At 44.8% G+C, this 25342-nt stretch overlaps 2 protein-coding genes across 10 annotated transcripts in view; one reads left to right on the top strand and one right to left on the bottom strand.

The window, feature by feature from the left end:
• Positions 1-1650: 1650 nt before the first annotated feature.
• LOC115250422 (eukaryotic translation initiation factor 4 gamma 1-like) lies at positions 1651-5120 on the top strand. 2 transcript variants are annotated; one of them, XM_029838960.1, is made up of 10 exons: positions 1651-1812; positions 2405-2689; positions 2775-2906; positions 3083-3292; positions 3415-3516; positions 3594-3921; positions 4008-4126; positions 4215-4299; positions 4498-4635; positions 4767-5120. In XM_029838960.1, the coding sequence occupies exons 2-10, from the start codon at positions 2414-2416 to the stop codon at positions 4913-4915; spliced, it is 1539 nt and encodes a 512-aa protein (XP_029694820.1). In that variant the 5' UTR covers positions 1651-1812; positions 2405-2413; the 3' UTR covers positions 4916-5120. The 2 variants fall into 2 exon arrangements, with proteins under 2 accessions (XP_029694820.1, XP_029694819.1); XM_029838959.1 differs by lacking the exon at positions 1651-1812 and having other exon boundaries at positions 2378-2689.
• A 1913-nt stretch (positions 5121-7033) lies between these two features.
• The window catches only part of mef2d (myocyte enhancer factor 2d), a 54335-nt gene continuing 36026 nt past the window's right edge, over positions 7034-25342 (bottom strand). For 5 of the 8 annotated variants that reach the window (XM_011618846.2, XM_029838258.1, XM_029838263.1 and 2 more), the window contains 8 exons: positions 23164-23389; positions 21277-21333; positions 16979-17157; positions 16612-16641; positions 15062-15182; positions 13832-13988; positions 12985-13053; positions 7034-10669 (listed from right to left, as the gene is read on the bottom strand). In XM_011618846.2, the coding sequence (XP_011617148.1) occupies positions 10228-10669; positions 12985-13053; positions 13832-13988; positions 15062-15182; positions 16612-16641; positions 16979-17157; positions 21277-21333; positions 23164-23389 (1281 nt within the window). In that variant the 3' untranslated portion in view covers positions 7034-10227. The remainder of the gene's footprint in view (positions 10670-12984; positions 13054-13831; positions 13989-15061; positions 15183-16611; positions 16642-16978; positions 17158-21276; positions 21334-23163; positions 23390-25342) is intronic. The other 3 variants (XM_029838262.1, XM_029838261.1, XM_011618850.2) reach the window with 3 other exon arrangements.

Raw genomic sequence — 25342 nt, 5'->3', positions numbered from 1 at the left:
TTCTAAAATATACAGAATTATTATCATTTATGCTGGGTTTTGAAGTGGGTGAAACAGGTGGTCCAAATCACATTTCCCATGATGCATTGGGTTAAATCTTCAGCTTCTCAGCTCGTCGGCCACCAACCTGGAGGAAAATAGAGCAGAGATCTCTCTGCAGAGTGAAGCCTGCTGCTGACAACTGCCGCTTTCTTTGAGCTTCAAGCTGAACCAGGAGCCAGGAGTTATTTCTGATCCCACCCTCAGGATTTGTGATTCTTTGAAAATAATAATTTTTCTTCCATTTGGAATCCATCAGTGGTGTTGGTGCAGCAGCGCCACCTTCCTGTAAAAACTCACCGCATTTTCTAAAGACGTATCTGCGCTGAGCTCCAGTCAGAGGAGATCTTCACTGAAAAAGGAGAGAAGAAGTTGAAGCATCAAATGACATTTGCTCTCATTATAAATCAGTAACTCAGCTTAACAAACAGGCTGAAACATGAAGCAGGTTGAGGTCAGCGGGGTCGCCGAGCTCGCCAGCAGATGGGAACCTTAATCCAATCAGTCTGGAAATTAAGTTAGACGATCACAGACATACAGACCACACCCTCCAAGACAGGAAGCAGAGGAAGACCAATTATCTGTTGCTTAGCAACCAGACAGCAACAAACAAGAAATGTGCTAATGCTAATTTATCTAAGATGCCCTCGAATGATTTTTGTGTGGAAACGTAACTTCTCCACATCAATGCAAAACACAACAGGAAGTAGGTGGAAACCATGGAGGACCAATCAAAATCCTCAATTCTTCAGCCTCCAGGATGTTAGAAGAAGCCAGATCTGAGTGTGTGTATGTGTGTGTGTTCTTGTATTGCTAGATTTGTGAGGACTATATATTGACATACTGTTGTGAGGACATTTTGAGGACTTTTTACTAGTTTTCTGACAAATCTGTTCTTTACCTTTTTTTGAAGATTCTGTTTTTCATTTTTCATAGGAAATTATACTGTTTTTATTAATTTAAATGAATGAATTAATATATATATAGATATATATACACATACATAATAAGTTACATTACATTGTGTTCGATTTTTGTCACGTTATCAATATCAATTACAATCGCAACAGTGATGATAATATTAATCAACATTAAAATATTGTTATTATGATCATGATTTTTATATTTTACTGTGAGGATGATAATAGTAATGTTTACTTTGTATTTTACAATCACCTAACAAATTCACACCAATGTTAGCAGCTTGAAACATGTGTGTCTGCAAAGTTTGACACATGCTTCACAACTGCTGCAATTCAAATTTAACACAGGTGAGTTGGTTTTAGGCCTGTGGAATTATTTATGGACACAGTAGAAATTAATTTGGTTTAATTAATGGAATAAAACTGATGAGAGCGAGATCACTTCTAAAGAACAAAGTAGATGGAGGATTGACTGTTAGCACCAAAGCATGAGCACAAAGCCAGAGGGCGGGGACCTGCTTGGAGAGGCGGAGTCACAAAGCACATCAAAGGTCAAAGGATCAACGTCTCAACATGAAAGACAGGGGTTTTTCATTGGAGCAAACATGAAAGACCTCACATAAAAGACCTAAAGTCTACATTGTTAAATCCCGCTGAAGGTTTGTTAAGCTTACTCCAACAACAAGCACCTGCTAAAATATTAACAGTTAATGCTAATCGTAAACTGCTAAAATATTAACACTTAATGCTAATCGTAACCTGCTAATATATTAACAGTTAAAATTAATCCTAACATTTATAAAGGAACAACCAGCAAAACTCCAGTCTGAATACTGACTTTCTACTGCAAGTGAGTGAACTCTCCCTTTCTGATAGTTTTAAGATCACTGCCACTGAGCTTTTACAAGGCTGCGCTTTGGGTCATCTTGAAACTATGAACCTTTTTCTTTTCTTTAGCATTTTTACCAAATGTATTCATATTCTAATAACTTCATGACTGCTCTATCCTTTTCGGGGTGATGGGGAGGGCACACATGTAGGCGAAGGCAGGGTATACCCCTGGTTGAGTTCATCACAGGGCCCTATGTGAGCTATTGTGGGTTTGGTACCTTGCTCAAGGGTACCTCGGCAGTGCTCTGACTAGGCGGTGCTTCTGACCCCTTCCCCTAAGAGCTTCCTTGCTTTATCGGCACTGGGACCTGAACTAAGACCCCTCCGCTCCTCAGCCCAGTACCCAACAGCTACCGCCACCCCCATATTCTTCAATTAATTCAAAGCCCCAAACAAAAAAAACAGGCCATTATGGAAACTTTAAGGTGAAATTTTCCCTCAGTCAAAACTATTTAACACTTCAAAGAAAATGGCGTATTCGTATGTGACAGTATAAATTTACTTGTCTTTCTAAATTATAGCAAATGTTTGTTTTTTTCTTGTGGTTTCAGACTCCAACTATGAACACCAACGTGGTTCCCTCCATCAGAAGCCCCCAGTGTGGTGGCGAGGGAGATGGATGGACAGAAGGGACTGAGAAGCTGATCAGAACTTTTCGGGGCATCCTGAACAAGCTCACCCCTGAGATGTTTGAGAGCCTCATGAAGCAGGTGGATGAGCTCAACATCGATACTGAGGAGACGCTGAACGCGGTCGTTGAGCTCATTCTGAACAAGGCCTTGTCTGAGCAGAGCTACAGCGCCACCTACGCTAAGATGTGTCACCACCTGAAGGGGGTAAACTCTGCATTCTTTGTCTGTACGATTGGTTGAATGTGGACCAGATTATTGTTACTGATGTGCCAAACCTTTCCCACATCAGCTGAGGGTCTCGTCCAAGAGCAGCAGTGACTTCATCTACTTTCACAACGTTCTGCTCACAAGATGCCGGATGGAGTTCCAGAACAGAGGACTCCTGCCAGAAAAGGAAAATGGTGTGTCTGTTGCTCAAGAGGTGAGTACGGGCACGCCTACAGCAGAACCAAATATGCCTGTGCAATTATTATTATTATTTATAAATGCTTGCTCCACTGGCACGGACGGTAGAATAGTTAGATTTTGAACTCAAACTTAAATGTAACCTTTACAGTGTTTCACCTAAATTAAATACATGCAAATCTGCCCCCAAAGGACCTGGAGCAGACCAGGCACAAGGCCTGCGTGCGTTTACTGGGGACCGTGAGGTTCGTTGGGGAGCTTTTCAAGCTGAAGATGATCTCAGAGGGCATCATACACACCTGTATAGGTGAACTGCTCCAGGACGAGTCCGAGGAGTCTCTGGAGTGTATGTGCAAGCTCCTGACCACAGTGGGGAAAGACTTGGACACCGAGACTGAGATCGTAAGGACACACACACACACACACACACACACACACACACACACACACACACACACACACACAGTCTACGCATAAACTGAACGAGTGGGACTCTCTTCTTCCTTTTATTTTCTTCCTTTTAGCCAAAACTCAACAGCTACTGTGGCCTCATTTGCAACCTAATGAAGAAGAAGATGTCGTCAAGAATCAAATTCATGTTGCAGGATGTTGTGGCCCTAAGAGAGGTGAGACTCTTTGATGGTTAAATCATGACTATAGTCTGCAAGTTGAATTCTCATCACATCTCATGTGTGGCCTTCAGAACGATTGGGTTCCCCGAAGGAGAGATGAAGGGCCCAAAACCATCCAGCAGCTTCACCAAGAGGTGAAGCTGGCTGAAGAGAGGGAGCAGCTCCAGTTGAAGAAAGCAATTCCTGGGAAGTTCAACCAGGACTTCAGACGCAACTGTGATGGAGACCGGAAGCTGCGGTACCAGAGGGGCAGCAGCTCAACTCTTGGGTCACCAAAACAATATGAATGCAGGAGCATGAGAAACACCTGGGGACCAAAACAAAGAGAACCTGTGGTGTACCTGGATGAACAAAAGATAAACAGAGGAGCACAGGTTAAAGAGGTCAAAAAAATTCCAGGTAAATAACTGAAAAAGCCAAAGGATTGGGTGCATTTTAAAGCTGACACCTGGATGGGGTTTTTCACTACTTGTTGCTCTTTGCAGTTGAACACAAGAACCAGGAGGAGGCACGAGCGCAGGACTGTGAAGAAGAAGTGTATCAAACACTGAGAAGACTCCTGCAGAACAACTCTGGAAATGATCAAATAGAGGAGTGGATCCAGGTAACTGGAGAATGACCTTTAAACTGGATTTTTCTAGAGATTGTGACTGTAGGCATGAAACTAACAAAGGTTCCTCTCCCCCTCCCAGAACACCCTCAGCAACAGGCAGAGGTCATCAGACGGGTTTGTGAGGGCCTTGATGAGAGCGGTCTGCCAGTCAGTCATTGTTGACTGTAAGTGTTCTATAAAGTCATATAGAGGCAGAAAGCTCAGCCTGTTTCTGTCCAAAAACATGATTCATTAGTTTTACTCCACACAGACGTCTGTTTTACATGATGTGAGCACAAAACCAGTCTGGGACACTTTATGGTCCATAATTAGATGTGTTCAGTTTCTTTACAGTGGTGTGAAGAGAGTGTTTGTGTTGTCAGGTGGGGTTTATACTCTCAACACCTACGAGCTGCTCCAGAGAGTGAGCCTCCTCAAGAGGTTCATCAAGGATGACCAGAAGCAGCTGGTGGCCCTGAACGTTCTGCAGCAGCTGGTGGTCCACATAGACCAACCTGATGGTGAGGGTCCCATCCATCCACCTCGACGGTCACGGCTTTGTTCATTTTAACTTTGAACTCCAAATCCAGAAGCCAGTGGTGTGTTTCTATTGACTTATTCCTGTGATTCTTGCTGGTGTGTGTCCGTGTAGGGCTGCTGCGCATGTTTTTGGATGTGCTGTGGGATGAAGAAGTCATCCAGGATGAGACCTTCTTTAAGTGGAGGTCATCCTCAGTCAATGTGACATCCGTGACCAACTTCTTCTCCTGGCTGGAAGAGGCGAACAGACGGATAAAGTGAACTTGGGGAGCAAAAAAAAAAAATTTATTTAAAAAAAAATCTGCATTATTTCATTGTCAATAATTTCATCTGTCTTTGAATAAAATTCAATTTATGTCCAAATACAAGTCCTTGAATATCATTTATGTTTTAGTGAAGTTGGGTAATAAAGTCCCGACTGGCACCTTTTATCCTGATGTGATCATCATGTTTGACTGTCTAAAGGAGTTTTGGTTTATTGAGGTTGAATGTTCAAGGCAGTAATAAACATTGACACTAAAACTACCTCAAGAGCCCGATCTCTAACAAGTAATAACCCTTTATTATGGTTAATGATAAAATAAAGTGGTATATAAAGTAAAATAGATTCTGATATTTTGAGCGTATTTCTTATATTTGTTCTTTGAGTGATACTAAAACACTCAGTAATTAAGCTTGATGTAATGGGATGGAAGTGGGAGGGGGGGCGTCAATTTCTTGCCACAATGTGGCATTGATCATACATAATATTAGAAATGTAAACTCAATTATGTAAAAATAGTGTTTGTGTATACAAATCCATACAATTACAAGTGTGTGTGTGTGTGTGTGTGTGAGAGAGAGATTATTGGCAGCCTGATGAGTCAGATGTGTGGCTCAGAGACGAGCTGCTCTTCAGCCTCTGACAAACCTGCTGTCTGCAGCAGCTGACGCTCATTGATGGGCACCTTTAAAATGGAGCAACTGAGCAGTTTTCCATGTTGCTACACACGTGTCTGACATTCACAGCTGCTCCCGCATGAAACCTGGCTTGATGTCCAAGTCGGAGACAGAAATGTGAACAAAGGTTGATCAGGGTCAGAGGCTGAGCAGAGTTTAAGAGTCTGATTGAGAAGTTACAGACTTGTCAAAATGGAACAGATCAATAGATTTTACATTAAAAATGAGGTTATCTGGTGGAGCGTTGCTGCAGGCGTAGGACAGGAATTAGTCCCGCCCCTCACACAGGACAGGATGTCCTGTTTTAAGATATTGATTGTAAAATAACACATTTGTTCAGGAATTATTGAGGTTTTTTCCTTTTTCCATTGAAAACAGTTTTTCTTTCATCAGTTTTTCTAAACTCCTTTTCATTTTATGTAAACTGGGACAAATCATTTATTAATAAATGAGAGAACCAAAGATTTTCTGGCAAGGTCACTTTTTAGATCTTGTGGAAGGATTAAGGGATGTGATTGTACAATAATTCAGTATCTGGTTTTATTGAATTCCAGTGGAAACAGAAACACAGCAGCTGAAAAAGGATCACAGGGAACTCAACGGTGATGCGTTTATGAAATATTACTGAACATTTGTCATAATTGAATACCTAGACTAGCATCAACACAGGAACAAAACTGTTACAATAAGCAAGTAAAATGCATATTCATGTTTTCCAGACAGTGATAAACATAAGAAAACATTACATTATATTGATTTATTTATGAGACAACATTGCTAAATGTAGTCGTATTTGTTAAGAATGTATTTCTACATAGACCGAAGAAATGATTCAAAAGCTTTTTAAATTTATGGAGGCAAAACCTGAACTTTCACATCGTCTCACGGGATGGTTTTGATTTTTGGATTTCCAAGCCTGCAGAATACCAGGCTGCCATCTAGCGTTGAACTGGTGGTACTGCAGCACGGCTATAGAGGAGGAGAGGAGAGGAGGAGAGGGGAGAGAGGAAAAGACAGAGAGGCAGAGAGGCAGAGGGGCGGAGGGGCGGAGGGGCGGGGGGTGGTCCTCCTGTACCTGGTTCACAGCCACCTGTTTACACCCTCAAATGGTTGTAACCCCCCCAGGACACGATGGATCTGGAATTTAAAGTCAATCTAAAAAAGTAAATGAGATTTAACAATAGTTAGTGTTTAAGTGCCACAGTAAACTTACTGCAAAACTAACTTGAGCAAACACTTTATGATCCCGCAGCACATAAGAACGAAGCCCCTTCTTTCCAAACTTTACTAAAGTGTTTGTCTCCGAACATGGACTGTAGATAGAGTCAGGAAGGGGACTGGAAATGTCAGGTGATGAACCCTAAACTTGTAAGAAAAAAAACGTTGTTTTTCTTAGTTTTATTCCTACATATTGTGAGACTAAAAGAATGAAAGACACCATTTTTCTGTAGGTCAACTTGTCTATTTAATATATAAAATACGTTAAAACATACGCAAAAAGGAGGGTTCCGAGGGGACAAATCTTTACTTTGGTACAATAACAAACACTTTTCTGTAAAAGCAGTATAGAATTTGTAATAACATATCAGTGCATACTTTATTTATGAAAATATACACAAACTGTATATCATTCTCCAAAAAAACAAAAAATTGTATCTTTACAACAAAAAGCAGACTAGCCAAACACAATATATTAGCTATCATTTAGTTACTTTAAACGTTTCATTTTCTTTAATGTATTTCTGTGTGATATATATTTGTGTTGATATTAACATTTTATTTCCTATAACATGACTCACTGTTGTTTTTTAAAAAAAACGCCCATGCATGACATCATGGTGCCCCCCCCCCCAGAGGTTTAGAAATGCAGCATCGGAGCAGTTCATCCACTCGCTCTGTGCCTCCGTCCACACGTGCACTAACTTCACTACCCTCGAGTTGTTTAATAAAAAGCGTGCAACATTAGAAACACCCTTAAATGAAAAAACAAACAAACAAAAATCCCATAAACAAAACAAAGATATTTATAGAATATTTTAATACAATAAAATTAAATTCCAAATAAATCAGATCTAACCTACACAAAAAACAACGCAGATTCTTGATCATCACCACAGCAGATGTGGCAACAACTATAATAATAATAATAATAATAATAATAATTATAATAATAAAATGCTGTCAGAGGACAAATAAAAAGTCATCACCAGCACAAACGAACACTGGGAAGAGAGCGACACGCAGGAGAATCACATGTTTGGCCAGAACAGCTCCCACAGCTCGATAACCTGACGTGAGCAGCGGGGTCGACGCTTTACGTCTGCGTCACACACTGACATGCTTGTTTGGCGTGAACCTTCGACTTTGTGATCTGTCTTTAAACGCGTGTTAATCACCGTGGCAACCCTGGACGTGGCAGACGCGCCAAACTGTCCCGCTAGCTGAACTCTGGGTGAACGCGCGTGGAAATTCAGCTGCTGTCAGACGTGATCCAGCTCTCAGAAGCTTCGCTTCATATCTGATGTTCTCACACCTTCTGTCTCTTTTAGTCCTGTCATTTCTGCTCGTGTGGTTGAGCTTGTGGATGAACAGAGGGATGGGAGAAGGAGGAGTGATGGAGTGAGGGAGATGGAGGTGAAGAGGCTGGTGGTGTCTGTGTGTCTGCTGGAGGTAGTCCACTCTGGATTAATGACGCCGTTACTAAACAAATAGATGAGTGTTCACTATAATCTGCCACTAAAGACAAAAACACTTCTATGAAACGACGCCGTCGGTGCGTCTTTGACCTTCAGCGTCTCCTCAAGGTTTAAAACCAGATGGGTGGTTTAAAAACATGGCTTTTTTCACCTCCTGGGCTGATCACAGGACGCTCCGTGTCTGACGTGACCGGATACAATGACTTGACGAATGACTTCTGAGACCAGGCTAAACCAGGACAATTGCTTCAGTCCCCTTAGCAGTTCACCCATGCAGCTGTTGTTTATTTATTTCATTTAACTGATTAATAAATTACAGAATTCACAACTGTAACAGGTCAGCTTTTAGAAAAAAAAACTTTGTATGTTGTTATATGTAAGTCTGGAAAAATATTTATACTGCGACACAATCTTTCATAAAATTCTTTGTTTTGGTTCAGTTTCCTTTCTGTGATCAGTTGAATCGATTTGACACGTTTGCAGCCTGATTTGGTTCAGTTACACTAATAACTTAGTTATTATTTAAATAACAAAAACATTTGTAGGATTGCATAAATAAAAAGTGCACACATGTGTTTGTCCTTTTCTGTGGCGCTGGCGAGGCGTGTGTGTGTGTGTGTGTGTGTGTGTGTGTGTGTGTGTGTGTGTGGGTGGGCGTGTGTGTGTGTGTGTGTGTGTGTGTGTGTGTGGGGGTGGGCGTGTGTGTGTGTGTGTGTGTGTGTGTGTGCCGGCGGGGCTGACGTGGGGGTTCAGTTAAAGTGCACTCCATCAGCGACAGCATCCTAACTTTTGCTCACTGGAAACAGTCGAAGTTGCCACGGCTACGTCTTCCCTTTCTAACTCGACAGCACCCTCTGTAGGTTTGTCAACGCATTACAGCTTATTTACAACCATAAATAACAATAAAAAAGAGGCTGATCCAGAATCAGCACGCTTGCTGTTTTGTTTTTTTTTCACTGAGGGACATCCTGCCACATATTTAAACACTGAAACAATCCCTGTCGTCTGACGCGGGGCCGTCCGCGCTACTGCCTGAAGTAAATACAGTTTCTGCTTGGATCCGAGCTGTTTCAAGGCTTCAAACCCTCGTTTCCCTGTTACACCAAAGCCACAAAGGTTACAGATTGCTTATATACATGATACCTCATGAAACTCTAATTGTTATCCCACAAAACTGTGTCAAAAAATGTGTGTAATAAATGTGTTTGAAGATTTGCTCAAATGACTTTAAAAAAACAACCACACAAGCACGCACACACACACACACACACACACACACGGTTGTCGTGGGGATGAGGAGATTCCATGTCACTGAGCTGTTGCAGCTCATCCCTGATTCAAATAAAAAGTCTTTTTACCTCTTTTTGTGAGAGCTATTCTGCCCGTTTCAGGTCATACAGACGGTCCTGATGACGGTCCAGCAGGTCTCCGGGGGGGAGGGGACAGTTTTTTTTTTCCTTTTTCGCGTCTTCATATTCAAACCTGAAATCCACACTTTAAAGTCAAGATAGAAGGACAAAACTCCACACTCAAAAATGAAATAAAACAAGCGAAACCTGCCCAAAAGGCTGGAGAACAGACGTACGGCTGACTGAGGTCGGGAAAACCGGCCAATCAGACAACAGCAACAGGCCAAATTTATAACAACAACAACAACAACAACATCAGTCCAGCTTTGGATCAGGTCTGAGAAATAATCCCTTTGCAGGTTTTGGTGGATTAATGCCTCAGGGTCCGTGAGTGACTTCACCTGTGTGTGCACGATACATACGTGTGTGTCCCAGTGTGTGTGTTGACATGCTTGCGCTCTGTGTGTGTGTGTGTGTGTGTGTGTGTGTGTGTGTGTGAGAAGACTGGGGTCATCAGGGCCGGTGGGGGTCATGTACACAAGCCACAAATCCGCATCTCCGTCTTCCATCAGTCTGTCCGCTCGGCTCTTCATGTGACCCACGTGTCTAGTCTCATTCTCTTGACGTTGGTCCCGTCCTGGTCTTGGGGTTCGGCCGAAGAAGGTCGCAGCAGGACCATGGTTGGCTGCTGGACCGCTGGGCCAACCTGTTGGTGGAAGTCTGCGCCCCCGCCTCTTCCTTGGGTGCCGTCGTCCCGGTCGCTGCCCTCGTACGAGCTGCCGTTGCTGCTCAGGCTGTCTACAGGTGAGCGGCCTTGACCTCCGGCATCTAGGCGCACCGTCCCGGGATAGGCGACCGTCACCAAACCTTGACCTTGGACTTGACCCTGGTTGATGCCTCCTCCCCCTCCCCCACCAGCGGAGCTGGGGGTGCTGCGGTCACGGTTCGGAGAGACGGGTTCGGACTTGATGTTGATGTTGGGGTTTGTGTTGATGGTCAGTGCAGCGGTCTGAGGTAGATGACTCACCGGCCTGGAGGGACGCAACAGAGACAACAGGAAGGAGTTACTGTCCACACTTCCTGTCAAACATCAGAGCTGCGCACAGGTGAAACACACAGTTCAGCCACTTGACACAAAAAGGTGAAAGACGGCAATTATGAGACGAAAGCTGCAGGACCAGTCTAAGGCTGGAATTCATGAAGTGGTCGTCACCTGAGCCGTAGCAGAAGGACCATCACCTGTGACTGAGGTGAGCACCACAGACGAGTCACAAAAACAGACAAAACACTTCTCTGCTGCTCCCAGATGAAGCTGGAGACTCTGTTGCATGTTAAAAAACAGAGGATTCAGGGACAGCTGAGTCAGAACCATCAGGAGGATCCAGCACTTCAACTAAAGATGCTTCATGAGCACTTGAGGGGCATTTCTGCCCAGAGAGGAAGGATCGTATCACCTGATGAGCTCTGCTAGCAGGATTCAACAGTGTCACTGATTCAGGGGCTTTCATTCCTCCTCAGGTGTGCTGCTGGTGGTCCAGGGGGGAGCTCCGGTAGTTTAAGGTCAATCATTCTTCCTGGTGCTCTCACATGGATGAGCTGTGTTTGGAGCTTCCAATTACTGGGTTTGGGCCCCCGGGGGGGTGGGGGGGTTCCTAATACATCATATCATGAGCCACCTGCAGCCCTGAATCTGTAATATTCTCTCAATTACTGGTGATGTGACAGGAGGAATCTAAGTGCCGCTCCTGGAGGCGATCTGGTGAGCTCGCTCTCTTCTGAGATGCCTAAACGTGTTCACTTCTGCTGTCCCTCATGCAAATGCACGTTCTCTCACTTGGCTCCTGTTGTGAAGCTGCTTCATCTCACCTGGCGTGGGTAGATGGATGTGGATGCCGCAGCCAGAAAACCGCAGACTCAGCCAGAAAGTGATCGTGATGAAGGCGCAAATGTCAGGCTAAAAAAGCAGCGAGCGCAGCCTGAAGCAGACGCTTGGGACCCATAATGCACTGCTCCAAACCTGCCAAACGAGTGGTCTCTACATAAATGCAGGCTGTTTATTTAGCACCGATAGCTAATAATTATTTTGCATCGCTTCCTGTTTTTGTTTGTGGAGATACTAAAGACCAGACAGTTCAGCTAAACACTGAGACAAAATGTGGCATCTGTGTGTTTTTGAACAGGAAAATACTTTTCAGTATTGGAATGATTTTTATGTATAAATTCTGAAAAGTACGAAAATGTTCAAAAAGTAAATGAGCCTCTGTGAGCGACCTTCTGCTCGATTACAACCTTGGTGGTTGGGTCCAATGGTGCAAAAGCAGTGATGTAAATGTAATCAATCAATCAAAATAGAAACTAAACTTATTTGTAAGTTAGTGTTTGGATCTGTGAATAAATGAGGATCATCACCTCTTCAAGTCTTCAGGAATCCACTCGGATCCTTGTGCTTTGGTATATTTGTGAGGTCTCCCAAGGAAATGAGACCATTCTGATTTGGGCCTTGAACAGTCAAATTTTTCCACGAGTGTTTTTTCTGAAAGACTTGTTCGATGACATTTGGATGAACGTTGGATGAATCTCAGCTGCTTAAGACAGCAACAAACAAGCTTCCCTCAAAGATTTTCAGCTTATTAGAAGGAGAAACCAATAAAAACCTGACAGCTGGCATCATTTCTACGCTTTCCTCTCTAGATCATCAATGCCGACCAGGAATTGTTCTCAACATGCAGTTTGTCAGATGTTTAAAGCCCATTTTACATATTTCAAATAGCCAAAAGGAGCCATCATGTAAAATGCTATTAAGCAATTATGAAACCAGATCACATTCCCAGTGGCATTTAACCCATCTGAGTAATGAGCTCCGACAGCTAAGCTACAGCTAAATTATTCTTTTTAGTTAGGCTACTGCAGACTTTTGAGGTCTACACATGTCAGAGGAATTGAAACCTATGTCTGACAGTCAGCTGCCAGTGACAGCTAAATGGCGCTGAAGTAAAAATTTAATGCCGCGAGCATGTCGGCAGCGAGCGAGCGTGCGCTGGGACGGCGTGTGGAGCTGAAAGCAGCATCCAGAGACTCCTTTCATTGGAGAAACTAGTGAGATGCTGCTGTGTCTCAGGGTAGCACTTCTGAAGCCTCAGATCGGAGCGGTAGGGGGCACCGGTGACACAATCGACTGAGAAAGCAATGAAATAAGAGAAGAGACACAGAGAAGCAACCACAGGCAGAACATTTATCCGAGTCGAAGTGAGAAGCGGTGATTTGACATCAGGTCACTGAAACTGTTCCATATAACCGAGTAGCAAATAAAAGGCACAATAAAAGGCAAAGCTAGCGTGACAATCACCTCAGGTTAGCAGCAAAATTAGAGATGCAGTTTAACATCTCCGCGTTCTGTTTCTCTGCACCCCACATGCTGTGGAGAAAAAGAAAAACAGTTACGAGCCACTCAACAAACAACCCACCACAGCTAGCATCAGACCAACTTACGGATAACAGGCTTTTCCATGGCGTCTGCAATTCTGCTGAATAATCTACATTAATGTCTGAGGAGCGCCTCATAAAGCTGTGATCAACACAACCAACCCACCGCTGATCCATACCATCGTCTCTCTCTGAGGTCGGTCCAGGTCCAAAAGACATGTTAGCGTTAGAGTTTTAGAGCAAACGAATCGGAAAGCATCAAAAGGAACATTGTAGAAGTATGGAATCTGAGTATTATTTATGACCACAGAGGGTAATATTAGTTAAGAGATGAAAGAAGCTCTTTTCTGGAGTTGAAGTTAGCTTTTTTTGGGGGGGGATTTGAGATCATTTTTATCCTCTGAAGTGAGAAAGTTCACAGAGAGGATCAACCAAAGTCGACAAAGAGGTCTGTGTGGGAGGACCAAGAGATTAAGAGGAGGAAATAAACCCAACTGCTGAGCAGCGCCCTCACTAACGAGCTGGACAAAGAAGCAGAAGATGAAGAAGAAGAAAACTTGGGTCTGTCCAGCTGCCTCCTATCTGGGTCAACATGAAGACGCATCGGCAGCAGCTGAGGTGACGCTGCCGCCTCATGCGAGGGAGCTACGTCAGATGCTCGACGTGCACATTCAGCTGGCACGCACGTAAATGTCACCTTCTCAGGTCACAAGTCAGGACACGGGAGACTCTCATTTAACATTTGGAGCAATGAAGAAAAAGGGTCTTACACTAAGTTACTGAGAGACGCTAGGCTGAGCTGCTGCTGGGGAGGCTGTTGCTGGGAGACGGCTGGTTGCTGTTGCCAGGCGCTCATGTTTCCCGGTACCAACCCCGGCGGTGTGAACGTCTGAAGCGCCGTGAGATCTGCACTTGTTAGCTGATAGTCTGAGATAAAAGAAAGAGGGAAAGAAAGAGGGAAAGAAAGAAGGAAGGATGGGGGTTGTTTTACATCATACAAGTTTCTGGAACATCCATATTAATCACAGCTAATCCATATTAATGTAGACCTTTGAAGTGGAATGGTTCCAGAAGCTCTCACACAATGAACAAAGTGAATATTCATGCTAGTTTGGTGGCATCACGGCAACATCTTCACAGTCCTACTCTCATTTTTCAGACCAATCACAGGTCTCTCACTGTCCTGTCATTCCACTGCTTCAGGGTGTAAAAACAGCATGAAGGTACATCTGTTTACAGTAGAATACGATAATACAGCCACACATTGATGCTGTTCATCCTTCCTACGTAAAACACCTTTCCTTCTCTCCCAATTCTGGTTTGAAACTCACCTTTTTAAAACAGCATATTCCCTCTGATGAACCCACTCTTTCTGTCCCTAAACTGCTGTTTATGGTGGATTAATTTATGGATTTAATCTTTCATTTCTGTACATTTCATGACTTTTTTACTGTCTGACTGCGTTGTCTTTCAGTGCTTTTAAAGGCATCCATAAATAAAATCTATTCTTATGATTTTACTCTTTGAAGTGTAAGCTTGGACTGAAGCTTGTGGCCTATGCTTCCAGAGAGAATCAGTGCTGACAGAGTCTGAATTGACCTGGCTAATGGGATCCAGGATGATCTGCCAGTCAGGACAGATCGATGAATCCAGTGGGTTTGGAGAGGAGGCCCACAACTGTTAACTGCTGTGTTTAGCAGGGTTAACCTGAAGTCATGAGGATAAAATTCTATCTAACTCTTCTCCACTCCAGGAATTTAGTGACAAGATTTCTCAAATGTTATCTCTACCAGCAAAGTTCCAAATTTAAACTTTGTCCCCTAAATGATCCATTTCCTGTGATATGACCAATCAGATCAGGGGGCGTGGCTTTATGTGATGTGGGCGTGGTCACACTGACAATATCACAGTTAGCATTCATCTTTTTATTGTATCACCTATAAAACACTCTGATCTGTGTTTGAACTTGATTGAGTCTGAGATGGTGACTGCCATCTTACCAGTGTTGTAGGCCGTCTGCATGCTGGAGAAGGGCGCTAAGAGGCTGGGTGTTGCCACGGAAACCACTGGAGTAGTGAGCGTCTGCTGTGCAACCTGCGATCCACCTAACCGCTGAGCATTCTGGGAAGACAGAGGCAAGGGCATTTAGGATTCTGGCGGAGAGTAAAGCCTCAATAACCAGTAGAGTGTCAGAACTTTGTAATGTTCCCATCTCGTTTGCAAGCGGGGGTGACATCATCTGAAACATGCTGAACCCTCCAATTGGGAGGAAAACCTTCCTTTCTTGGATGTTTGTATTAAATATTGTGGCTCAGTGTCCTGAGAAAATACTGGAGCTGCTCCACAACCAGCCACGTTTGTTGTTCTTGTCCTTACATGGGCTGAGCGGCGGACTTCACGCTGCATGACTTCATCCATTTTCGACAATAATAAGGATAATGGCTAGCATGTGCTCCCCAGCGCGCGGCGGAGGGGATGCGGGGACCTTCTAATGTGACCGAGGAGGACTTAATTACACTGAAACTACTGGAACATAAACACAGCTCGTTCCACTTGAAAGTGAACGAAAGAACAAATAAATTATTCTGTCATTTAATCGTCGACGCTGGAGTTTTATTGGCAGACCTCATGAAAAATAATAGAAATCGGGTCCAACAGAGCAGCAAAAGCTGAAGTCTGGCAGAATAAACAGTTACATCAGCGCCGCGAGATGTTTTATTCATCATCACAGGATTCCTGTGAGAAAATACGCTCTTTAACTCTTCGGCGACACTTTAACATCTGCGTGCAAGGACAGAAGTCTCACATCCCAAAGTGGTGTTGGCACGGCAACGCTGTTGGAAAGGCCTGGAAGGTGTTATGAGAGCTGGAGAGCCATGCTGACAGGAACACATGAGAGGGAAACTGCGAGCATGCACTCACATGTGTGTGTCTGTGTCTGTGTCTGTGTGTGTGTGTGTGTGTGAACACACAGCGTCAGCAGTTTGTGTTTATGCACGAGCACGTCTGCATGCAGGTCTGTTTGAGCAGCACCAGACTGGACTCTTGCTCTCAGATCTTCCTCGGTGAAACAAACGTGCACATGCTGAGCAGCTCTCAGAGCTCAGGGGCAGCTGGTCACACTGGTTCCCTCCATGTTCCCCCAACAGACGGACAAATGTTTGCTTCTTCCTGAAGCTTCGCTATCAAAGCAAATGAAGCACCGCCTTCACAACATTACTCAGAATTCAGATGCTAAAACTGGCTTAAAAAACTCAAGCTTGCTCCTAAATGTTGGCCGATGAAAACGATAATGAAGAGAAGAGTTTAGCCTCTTTGTATCAGAACATCAGAAAGCAGCAAATTCTGAAACAGGTCAAGAATTTGATCATTCCTGCACAACTAAAGCAATTTTAGGAGCATTTTATTGGTTTGGTGGCCAGTGGCAGGAACCAGTGTGACCAGTGAGTTTCCAGTTTTCCAGAGTTTTCCTGTTTGCAGGGTCAGACATGAAGGGATGCTGGATGAGATCACAGAGAGATGACAGGCTGAAAAGCAAAAGGCTGTTCACCTCATTCACCAACTCCAGCTCTTCCTCTGTCTGCACCGGGGGGGAGGAGGAGGAGGAGAGGATGTTAGGTTCAAATATAAACCGCAACACCTACTTGGGCTTAAAAACCTGCTATTTTACTCTAAATTGTGCAGAATTGATAAAAAAGTGACAGATGCTGGGAGATTCTTGTTTTCTTCTGATCTGGTTCCTGTCAGCGTTCCTAATCCTGCTCGGCAACGTGACCATTTAACCCAAACTCACATTAGAAAACCTTGCAACGTCTACAGCATTTATGGTGTAAACCCCAGATATTGTGTCCCATTGACAGTTTTGGTGACTTTAAACAACACTGATGAGGTGGTTGCCGTAGCGATGCTCTTCTCACCAGCTGCATCAGGCTCTTCCCACCCTGTGAGGTGATGACCCTCAGGTCCGGTTTGCGGCTATTGACCATCTGCGTTCCGGGTGAAGGTGGAGACTTTGCCAGGACTACCTTCCCCAGGCTGTTGCCATTGGATACGGAGAGGAGCCCGGGCGAGGCCCTGGCGCTGATGTAGCCATTAGCTGGAGAAACAGAGAGTAAATCATGATTTCCTGCATCCACCCAGGTGAAAGAGAGTGAGTGAGTGAGTGAGTGAGTGAGTGAGTGAGTGAGTGAGTGAGTGAGTGAGTGAGTGAGTGAGTGAGTGAGTGAGTGAGTGAGTGTGTGTGTGTGTGTGTGTGTGTGTGTCTGTGTGGGGGGGGTCCTCATTAGAGAGCTGATGGTGCTGCCAAGTCAAATCCGCCCGCTGTTTCTGCAACTTCAGGAGTGTTTGAAGGTGCAGCTCAGATTTTTCTTCTGATCACTGAACCTGTAACATTTTTGCTCCACAACTATTTTATTTTCTCTCCATCTCTCAAAAGCTTCCTTCATTGTGGGCTGTAAATGAGCCCTAGTTTGAGTTGTAGTGCTACTTGAACAAGTCTCCAGTATTTTTTCTGATCAGATCAAAAGAATATTCTTTATGTTTGCAGCTCCTGAGCTGCTTGTTTGTTTGTTTGTTTTTAACAGCTGAACATCCTTCACAATTGTTCCCAATTCATTTACTCCTACTCTTCTGACCTTTGCCATCTCTTGAGGTCGTGGTTGAAGCTACCCAGCCTGACACAGCAGGTGCCTTTAGCGCCCCCTTCAGGCCCCACTGACAAATTCAGGTTGATTCTCCTGCACTGAGATTCTGTGACCTTTTCCCTTTAACTCTCCAACACAACAACACTGTCCTGTGATTTTACCTGTTATTCAAGCTTGGCTCCTGCTCTACGGCGCTCCGACGTGCACTATTGTGCTTTTCAAAGTGCATTACAGCTAAAGTTATGATTAGGTTTTCATTCTCGCTGAAGCGTTTCAGCAGCTTTAACTTCTGTCACTCAGGATCAACACACCCTCCTTTGAAAGTTCAACCGGTCACATTCTACTGGACTCTACAACATACCAGTTGCGTGCACTTAAATACTTCAATATTACAATAAATCTTTACGTTTGTGGATGAATTTATGTGGGTCTAACAACTGCAGGTCAGAAGCAGAGTTCAACACTAGCGTTTATCTGCTGTCTGCAAGAGACAGCCGGGACTTTCCCACACACACACACACACACACGCACACGCACACGCACACACACACACACACACACACACACACACACACACACACACACACACACACACACACAGTCCCTCTGAAAGAGAGGGTGAGGGTGTGTGATTGGAGATAGGAGTTCGCTATGACAACAGTTGCATGTGACTCTGCTTCACCTCAGTCTCTCAGAAACACACACAGACACGCACACATGTGTTGTTGGGAGGGAGGGATAAAGAAAGAGAAGTGATGGAGGTGAAGGAGGAGAAAGAGGTGAGGAAGCCAGAAGAACATTTTAAAATACCCTGACCATTCACTCATAATGTGTGCAACCACTTTATTAATTTTTTTGTGGAGTGTTATAATAATCTCGAATTAATATTAAAACATTGGTTTAACCTGCTTTTTCCAGCAAGATTAAGTGTGTGACTGCATCTCCAGTTTCTAAATGGATATTGACTCTAATTCAATGCTTAAATTTTAGGAGTAAATAAGAGAAGGATGATAAATCAAGAAGAAAGGAAGCAAGCTAGAAAGTGAAAGAAGTTTTTTTTCCATTAAGCCAGTGAGTGTCTGTGTGAACGTGTGTGTGTTGTGTATTGTGTAACTGTCACCATGTGTGCGTGGCTGACTGATGGGAATGTGCTACTGTTGGCGTTGGGTTGACGTTTGCAGTAAAGGGGCGGTGGCGGCGCTGTGGCGCAGGTGTACGTGTCCTCCGACACTGTCAGAGGGACTGGCGCTGTTGTCTAAGTGTCCACCCTGTTAGCGGTTTCCCTGGAATGTCCACATGCAGGTTCTTCAAGCACGTGTGTGTTTACCCGATTTCACTTTCAGCTTGAAAACAAGTTCCCACAATAAGAAACGACTGTTGAGCTACAGAAAGCTACAGCCTGCCAACAATGTTAATGAACGACGGAGTCGGTGTGGGCCGACAGACCAAACCCGGCAGGTGGACTGACTTCTCCAGTTAAGAGTGACAGACGAACCAGCTGCCAACCCGTTAATGAGAACATTGGAAGAACCCTGATTTTACTGGGGAATCTGGCTGCCAGTGACATCATCAGCACAAGACGTCAACACCAGCCATCAAGAGTTCAGTCGTTCTTCTTTCTTTACAGTAACGCTTTAAATGTTTTAGGTTTTGTTGAATTACTGCATTTTTTTTGACAGTAAAAGCCCTGAAACAAACACACACACACACACACACACACACACACACACACACACACACACCCACACCCACACACACGCACACACGTGTGAGTTAAAGTCGGAGCTTCGCTGGGAAAAAGGAGGGATAATCAAAGAAGACTAAGAGTTTGTAATATTAGAAAATAAAGAAAAATAAAGCTCAGAGAGACTCAGAGATGGTGAAGCTAAAATAATGAAATCACTCCTCCTTTTAGAAACAGAAAGAGTCAGAAAACATGTGATTTGTTTATGTGTGCGGACTGTTTTTAGACCTTTACGTGTGCAGGAGTGTGTAGGTGTGTGTGACATGTCTCCCTTTACGCGAGGTCGGGCGTGGGAATGTGTGGAATGCAGGGTGACGTCAATGGTGACATTCCCGGAGCCCCTAGTCCCCGGACAACAGCTGAGAATGACAGATCTGAGAGAGGAGGGGGAGGAGGAGGAGGAGGAGCAGGGTGGGTCGTAAAGGAAGGGGGCTGGAATTTTAAGACTTAATGTTTGGACAGAGCTTTGAGATTCTCTCACAGCATCATAGTAAAAACAGTTAAGTCAGGCAGAAAATACAGATTACAAAAGAATACTGATGCGATTTTCTGATATTATTGGTCCACACTGGTGGAACAAATCAGAACATATCAAGATAAAATGGCTCCCAAATAATAATAGCTTCAGGCCGACCACATTTCTGACTAAAACCAGAGGCTAAATCAGCTCAGCGCGGTGCGGTTTGGAACGGTTCACCCCGGAGAGGCTTTAGAAAGCTAAACAGATGAGACTTGATGGGCTCATTAAGGTAGCATCTAGCTTAGCTAGCAAAGTGTCATTGAGAGATCTTTATTTCATGCTTTTAACAGATAAACTGACGGCCTGATAAAATCTGAAAGCATGAAAACGTTCACAATCTTTACCGGTATTTCAAAGTCGGCACCCGTTTGTTCATGAAAACCTGAAGGACGTCCATGATCACAGCACAATAGGAGAATATTGATTTCTTTCCCCGACACAATACGTATTTCTGAGGAATATAGAAAAACACCTCCAACCATATCACCTTCCATGGGCTGGGAGCCATTTTCTGGCGCAGGCTAATGGGATTTGGGGAGGGGGGGGCTCTGGCTAGTGTCAAAGTCACCTCTGAGGAAAGTCCTGTGCCAACGCAAGGCACAGTTGGCTGGGGGGGAGGGGGGAGATAATTCCAGAGAGAAGATGAGGGTGAACAGCTGACAGAGACAGGGTGAAGTGGGGGTGGGGGTGTTGGCGTGAGCAGCTCTGGAGCGATGGTCGGTCCACTTGCTGCCATCATTACAGTGTAAAATGACAGAGTTTAATGTTTGTTGCTGAACGTTTGAAGTTGAAGCGGTGAGTGATTCCAGACCTCTGACTCACCTCCTCCAGGATTCAACCAGCAACCCATCAATCAGAGCTCAGCACCACTTTTAACAAGGGCCGGGCTGAACGGATTCATACCCATCAATATGAAAAAGTATCCTGCTGCAGCCGGGTGTCCTGATTAGTGTTTTAGGTGGTCTGGTTTTACCTGTCGGCAGCAAGTTAAGGCCCAGATTTACACTCGGAGCTTTAGGGAAGTTCAGTTTTGGTGATATTCCCACTCTAGAGTGGAGCAGCTGTGTTCTTCAGCCTCTTTCTGTTGCTCTTATCAAATTCTCTCAACCTGAAACCACTTCTGGTCTTTGGACTGTTTACAGACGGCAGCGTGGCGACCTTCAGCTGTCACCAGTCAACAGGTGTTTTCCTGTGTAACGTGCACAACAGGGTTTGACCCGCACACGTGACCGCCTGTTGCCACACAGAGAATTTTGCATGATCCCGCCTGTAAAAGCCTTTCCACAGGATGGCGGTGGGGTTACTTACGGACTGGACTCGGACAGGCTCCGTTTGAATTGCCCAGATCTCCTCCCAGTAAAGCACCTGGAGCACCAAAAGAGAAGCAGTGTTAAATATCATGCTTTCGTAACCGGCCCGAACAGCTCTTGTTTAAAATGCTGCATCTCATTTTGAAAAACATTACTAAATCAAGTGGGTCCTTTAAAAAGACTGGCTTCAGCTGTCGACACTCATTAGCAGTAAATGTGAAGGGCTCTTTTCACAGCTTGGCAACAGTGCTTCTGCCTAATTAAACAAATTAGACTTAAATACAGAAAAAACTTCTAATCAAACGCGTTAGCAGGGGTTCCGTTTTGTAAGATGATACATCAGGTCTGACACTGATTTTCAACGGTTCCTGTTGCTCCTCCAAACATTCCTGGTTGCTGGTGAAGGTTCCTGCGGCACAAAGTGCTACAGTGCTGAGAAATATTTCTCTCACTAAAAAAAGGGCAGTTCATCCCAAAATCTAAAACCAAAAACCACTAGTGTCGTGCTGAGTCCATGTTTTTAAATCAAACAACAAGAACAGTAAGAGCCTGTGGCAGCAGATAGCACCACACAGCTTCACTTCTATTGGAAACACAAGAGCTAATGTCCACACTCGTGCTAGGAGAGGTAGCTACAGCAGCTAGCCTGAACATGGAGCAGTGTAACTCGTCTGCACAGACGACAGCTAAGTGATTATGACCACAGTCGATGTAAATCTGAGACAGGTGTGTGTGTGGGGTGGGGGCGGTTTAACCACTTTTAGTAGAGTGGCAGACGGCATTTGTGGACTGCGTGAAACTTTCTTAAAACGCTGTTTTTTCACTCATCCCTAAAAGTCAAGTCTTTCTCAAATGCCAACGGGATCAGATTGGCTTTGCGTTTGCATAGTGAGGCAGTGAATGTTTACTCCAGTGTTAGTGTTGACTTGAGAGCTTATGCACCCAATAGAAGTGATTGTCACTGCTTCCTGCCCGCTCCCATTCGTGTCGTCACTTGTCCTCTTAATTTTTTGGAAGAAATTCCGGATACCCATGACAGTGATGCTGGCTAGCCTGTTTAGCTTCTTTACACAACAGAGGATCAATAGAGTATCACTAGGATGTGATTGGACAACGATCATTTGGGGGCGGGCTTATGATTGAAGAATCGAGATAGGAACAATAGAATGATGACCACTCCATTATAAAAAACATAGACCAAATAAAATAAAAAGCATCCAGGACAGGTCAGGCACAGCTGACTTGGTGGGCAGGCACTGGATGTAGATTAATGAGCTTTTTTTGGTCAGGATTAAGCATATCTTCTAAAACTTTGGTTGCTAAAAACATTCTTCTGACACTGATTTTTGCTGCTGATGTTCAGGGCGAATGCAAAATATCTGATTATATGTTTATTTGGAGAAGCAGCAAAAGCCAGCCTGATGAGTATCTGCACAACTGAGGGTGTGAAGAGGAGGGGGTTGATTACTGCTCCCTCCAGCCCTCCACAGAACTACACCGTATAAAGCATTTGTGCGCGCTGCAAAAAAATGAACTAATTCTGACATAGAATGAGTTTATGTTGGTCTGAACAAAGCTTGAAAAGTAACCTTGTCTGACATGCAAAACTAGGGCACGAATCCTTATAGTCAGAGGGTGAAGGATGGGTGTGCCAGGCAGAGGCAGGCACACACACACACATACACACACGCACGCACACACACACACACACACACACACACACACACACACACACACACACACCCAAGTGAACACCAACTTAGACACTCTTCCTTGGTCACTTAGCTTCTTGTCGACACAATAAAACAGTGTTTACACCAAACTTTGACTGTTATGTTGCCATGACAACAGCATCTCACACACACACACATCAGCATCATCTCACCTGCACTTGCGGGTCGCTGTGGTAACCCGGGTGAGACGGTGTTCCTCTGCAGAGCCGGTTGCTGTGGGGACAGGAGGCGAGGGTCTGTGAGGGTGGAAGTGACAAAAGAGGTGGTGGTGACCAGGGCGCCACCCGGGTTGTTGCTGAACTGGAGGGCCGCCGCTGCATTCTGATTGGATACCGGCACAGTGACTGGCATGGAGAAGGTGGGCTGAGGGACTGTGGACTGGTGGAGAGATGAAGAGGTGGGACTTAGAGAGTTCTTGTGCATTATGAATGTACACACACACACACACACACACACACACACACACACACACACACACACACAGGTTCTATCATGCAGGGCGAGATGGTGCAGAGGCCATAAAGCTGTGACCCGTTGCATGCCAGGCTGCAGCAGCAGGTTACTGCGGCGCCATGTTGGTGAGAAGGCTCCACATGCATGCCGATGCAAAGTGGCACCGACCCGCTGGCACGTGCTGGTGACGGGGAACACTGGGACACGTCTCGCTTCAGAGGTTTGAGTGCTAACGCTGAATATCAGGCTGGTTTTAGGAGCCAGACTGTTCTGCTGTTGCTTCGTGGATCCTGGATGATTCCAGAGGTGAATCAAGACTTTCCAGCCACCCGGCCCACTTCCCTCTGTTCTGACTCTTGTTCTGACAGTATTAAGTGTTTCTATCTATAGAATTCGGGCCAGTTGCTGCCCTGTGCTGTGGTGAGACCCAGTTCCAAGCAGAGGACGAAGAGGACGACTCTCATTGAAGTTTTGCGCGTGAACGAAGGGGAAACTCATCAATGTTGCCTAATTCTCACTGGAGCTGAGAAAATACTTCACTTCTTTTTAAAACCTTTTACATAGTGAACACTGGATTTAGTTGAAGCTCCAACACTTTAACAGAAACAAGCTTTTTTCTTTCATGGGCAGTTTTTCTTATTTCTAGTGAAATTCCAGAAGACATTTATGTCGGAGCCAGACTGAACAAATCCAGGAAAGTCTTGGTGAAAGTTGGTGAACTCTGCATAAAATGTCGGAATTATGTCCAGGAAAGAGGAGGAGATGAGGGTAAATGGTGACCCGGCAGGTGGAGACAGCAACCAGCAGCACCGCACACAGGCCAAGCACGCCAGGGAGGGAGGGAGGGATGATGGACAGATGATGGGTTAGTTGGACGAACCATGGACGAGGTGTCTGACCAGGACTGGAAAGCCCTGACCCTGACCAGGCTGAGAGGGGAGGTGGCCTGTCTTCAGCTAATTAGCACTCTTTCTAATCGCGACTGGTAGAAAATAAGCGTGTTTAATTTGTGAGGTTCCTCTTAGCTGATCAATAACTGATCAAGAGTCCAAACTGAAGCCTTTTCCTGCTGCGGCTTGATGATGGAGTCTGGACATGGTTGCTAGGATATCAGCTTCTCCACATGAATTGTAAATGTCTTCCACTGCACTTTGCTCTGCTGAGCATTAATCCATCTGGTTTGGCAAATTACAAATGAATTAGCATGTAAACACGTGGATGCTGGAGGCTGGCGTGAGGGTTCCTCTCGCTCTGGCTGCCATTCTGCAGACCCCAAACTCTGAGAATCGGAGCGGCCACGCTCGCGGAGCCGTGACAGAGCTCAAGGGCTGAGAATATGAACTTACGTTCACCTCGGAGAAGCTGGTTTAACGAGGCTGTTTGCTGAGAAGGCCAGCAGGCATTCAGCTCCTGGCCTGCTTCAGCCCTGCGTATGTGTGACCAACGACAGTAACCTCAGCATCATGTGGGACCCGTTTTAACCTGGACCTGTATGTACTTTATGGTGACCTTTGACCTTTTAATTAAACTCCGACAATACTTGAATTCCAGGATAGTGAAAATACAAGATCAACGGCAAGTCAAAGAAGCTTTGATATTAACACCCTGGCCTTGATTATAGGGTCTATACGATTAGAGGCGATCTGGATTTCCGTCAAACAAAGCTGACTCAGAGGAGAACGGCGCCGCTCAGGCAGCATCTTTCCCTTTCATGTTTTTGGCTTCAGCTGAACCTCGAAAGGAGACACTGGTTGGTTCAGTTTTGCTGGAGGACACTGCGGTGCCGGTTGTTAAAGGGATCAAATCTTTTTCAATTTCCCTACATGGAAGCTCCGAGCCACAGACGGATCAAACCAGCAACCCTCGGGTAGAGGAAAA

Source organism: Takifugu rubripes, chromosome 7, assembly GCF_901000725.2.
Source record: "Takifugu rubripes chromosome 7, fTakRub1.2, whole genome shotgun sequence".
NCBI lineage: Eukaryota > Metazoa > Chordata > Actinopteri > Tetraodontiformes > Tetraodontidae > Takifugu > Takifugu rubripes.
This window is presented reverse-complemented; position numbering and strand designations above follow the sequence as displayed.

Excerpts from the sequence above, each read along its gene's own strand:
- LOC115250422 (XM_029838959.1), top strand. The coding sequence starts at position 2,378 with ATGTTTGTTTTTTTCTTGTGGTTTCAGACTCCAACTATGAACACCAAC. Across the intron at positions 3,293-3,414 it reads TGGACACCGAGACTGAGATC|CCAAAACTCAACAGCTACTG; the intron begins GTAAGGACACAC and ends TCTTCCTTTTAG. Across the intron at positions 4,636-4,766 it reads CCACATAGACCAACCTGATG|GGCTGCTGCGCATGTTTTTG; the intron begins GTGAGGGTCCCA and ends GTGTCCGTGTAG.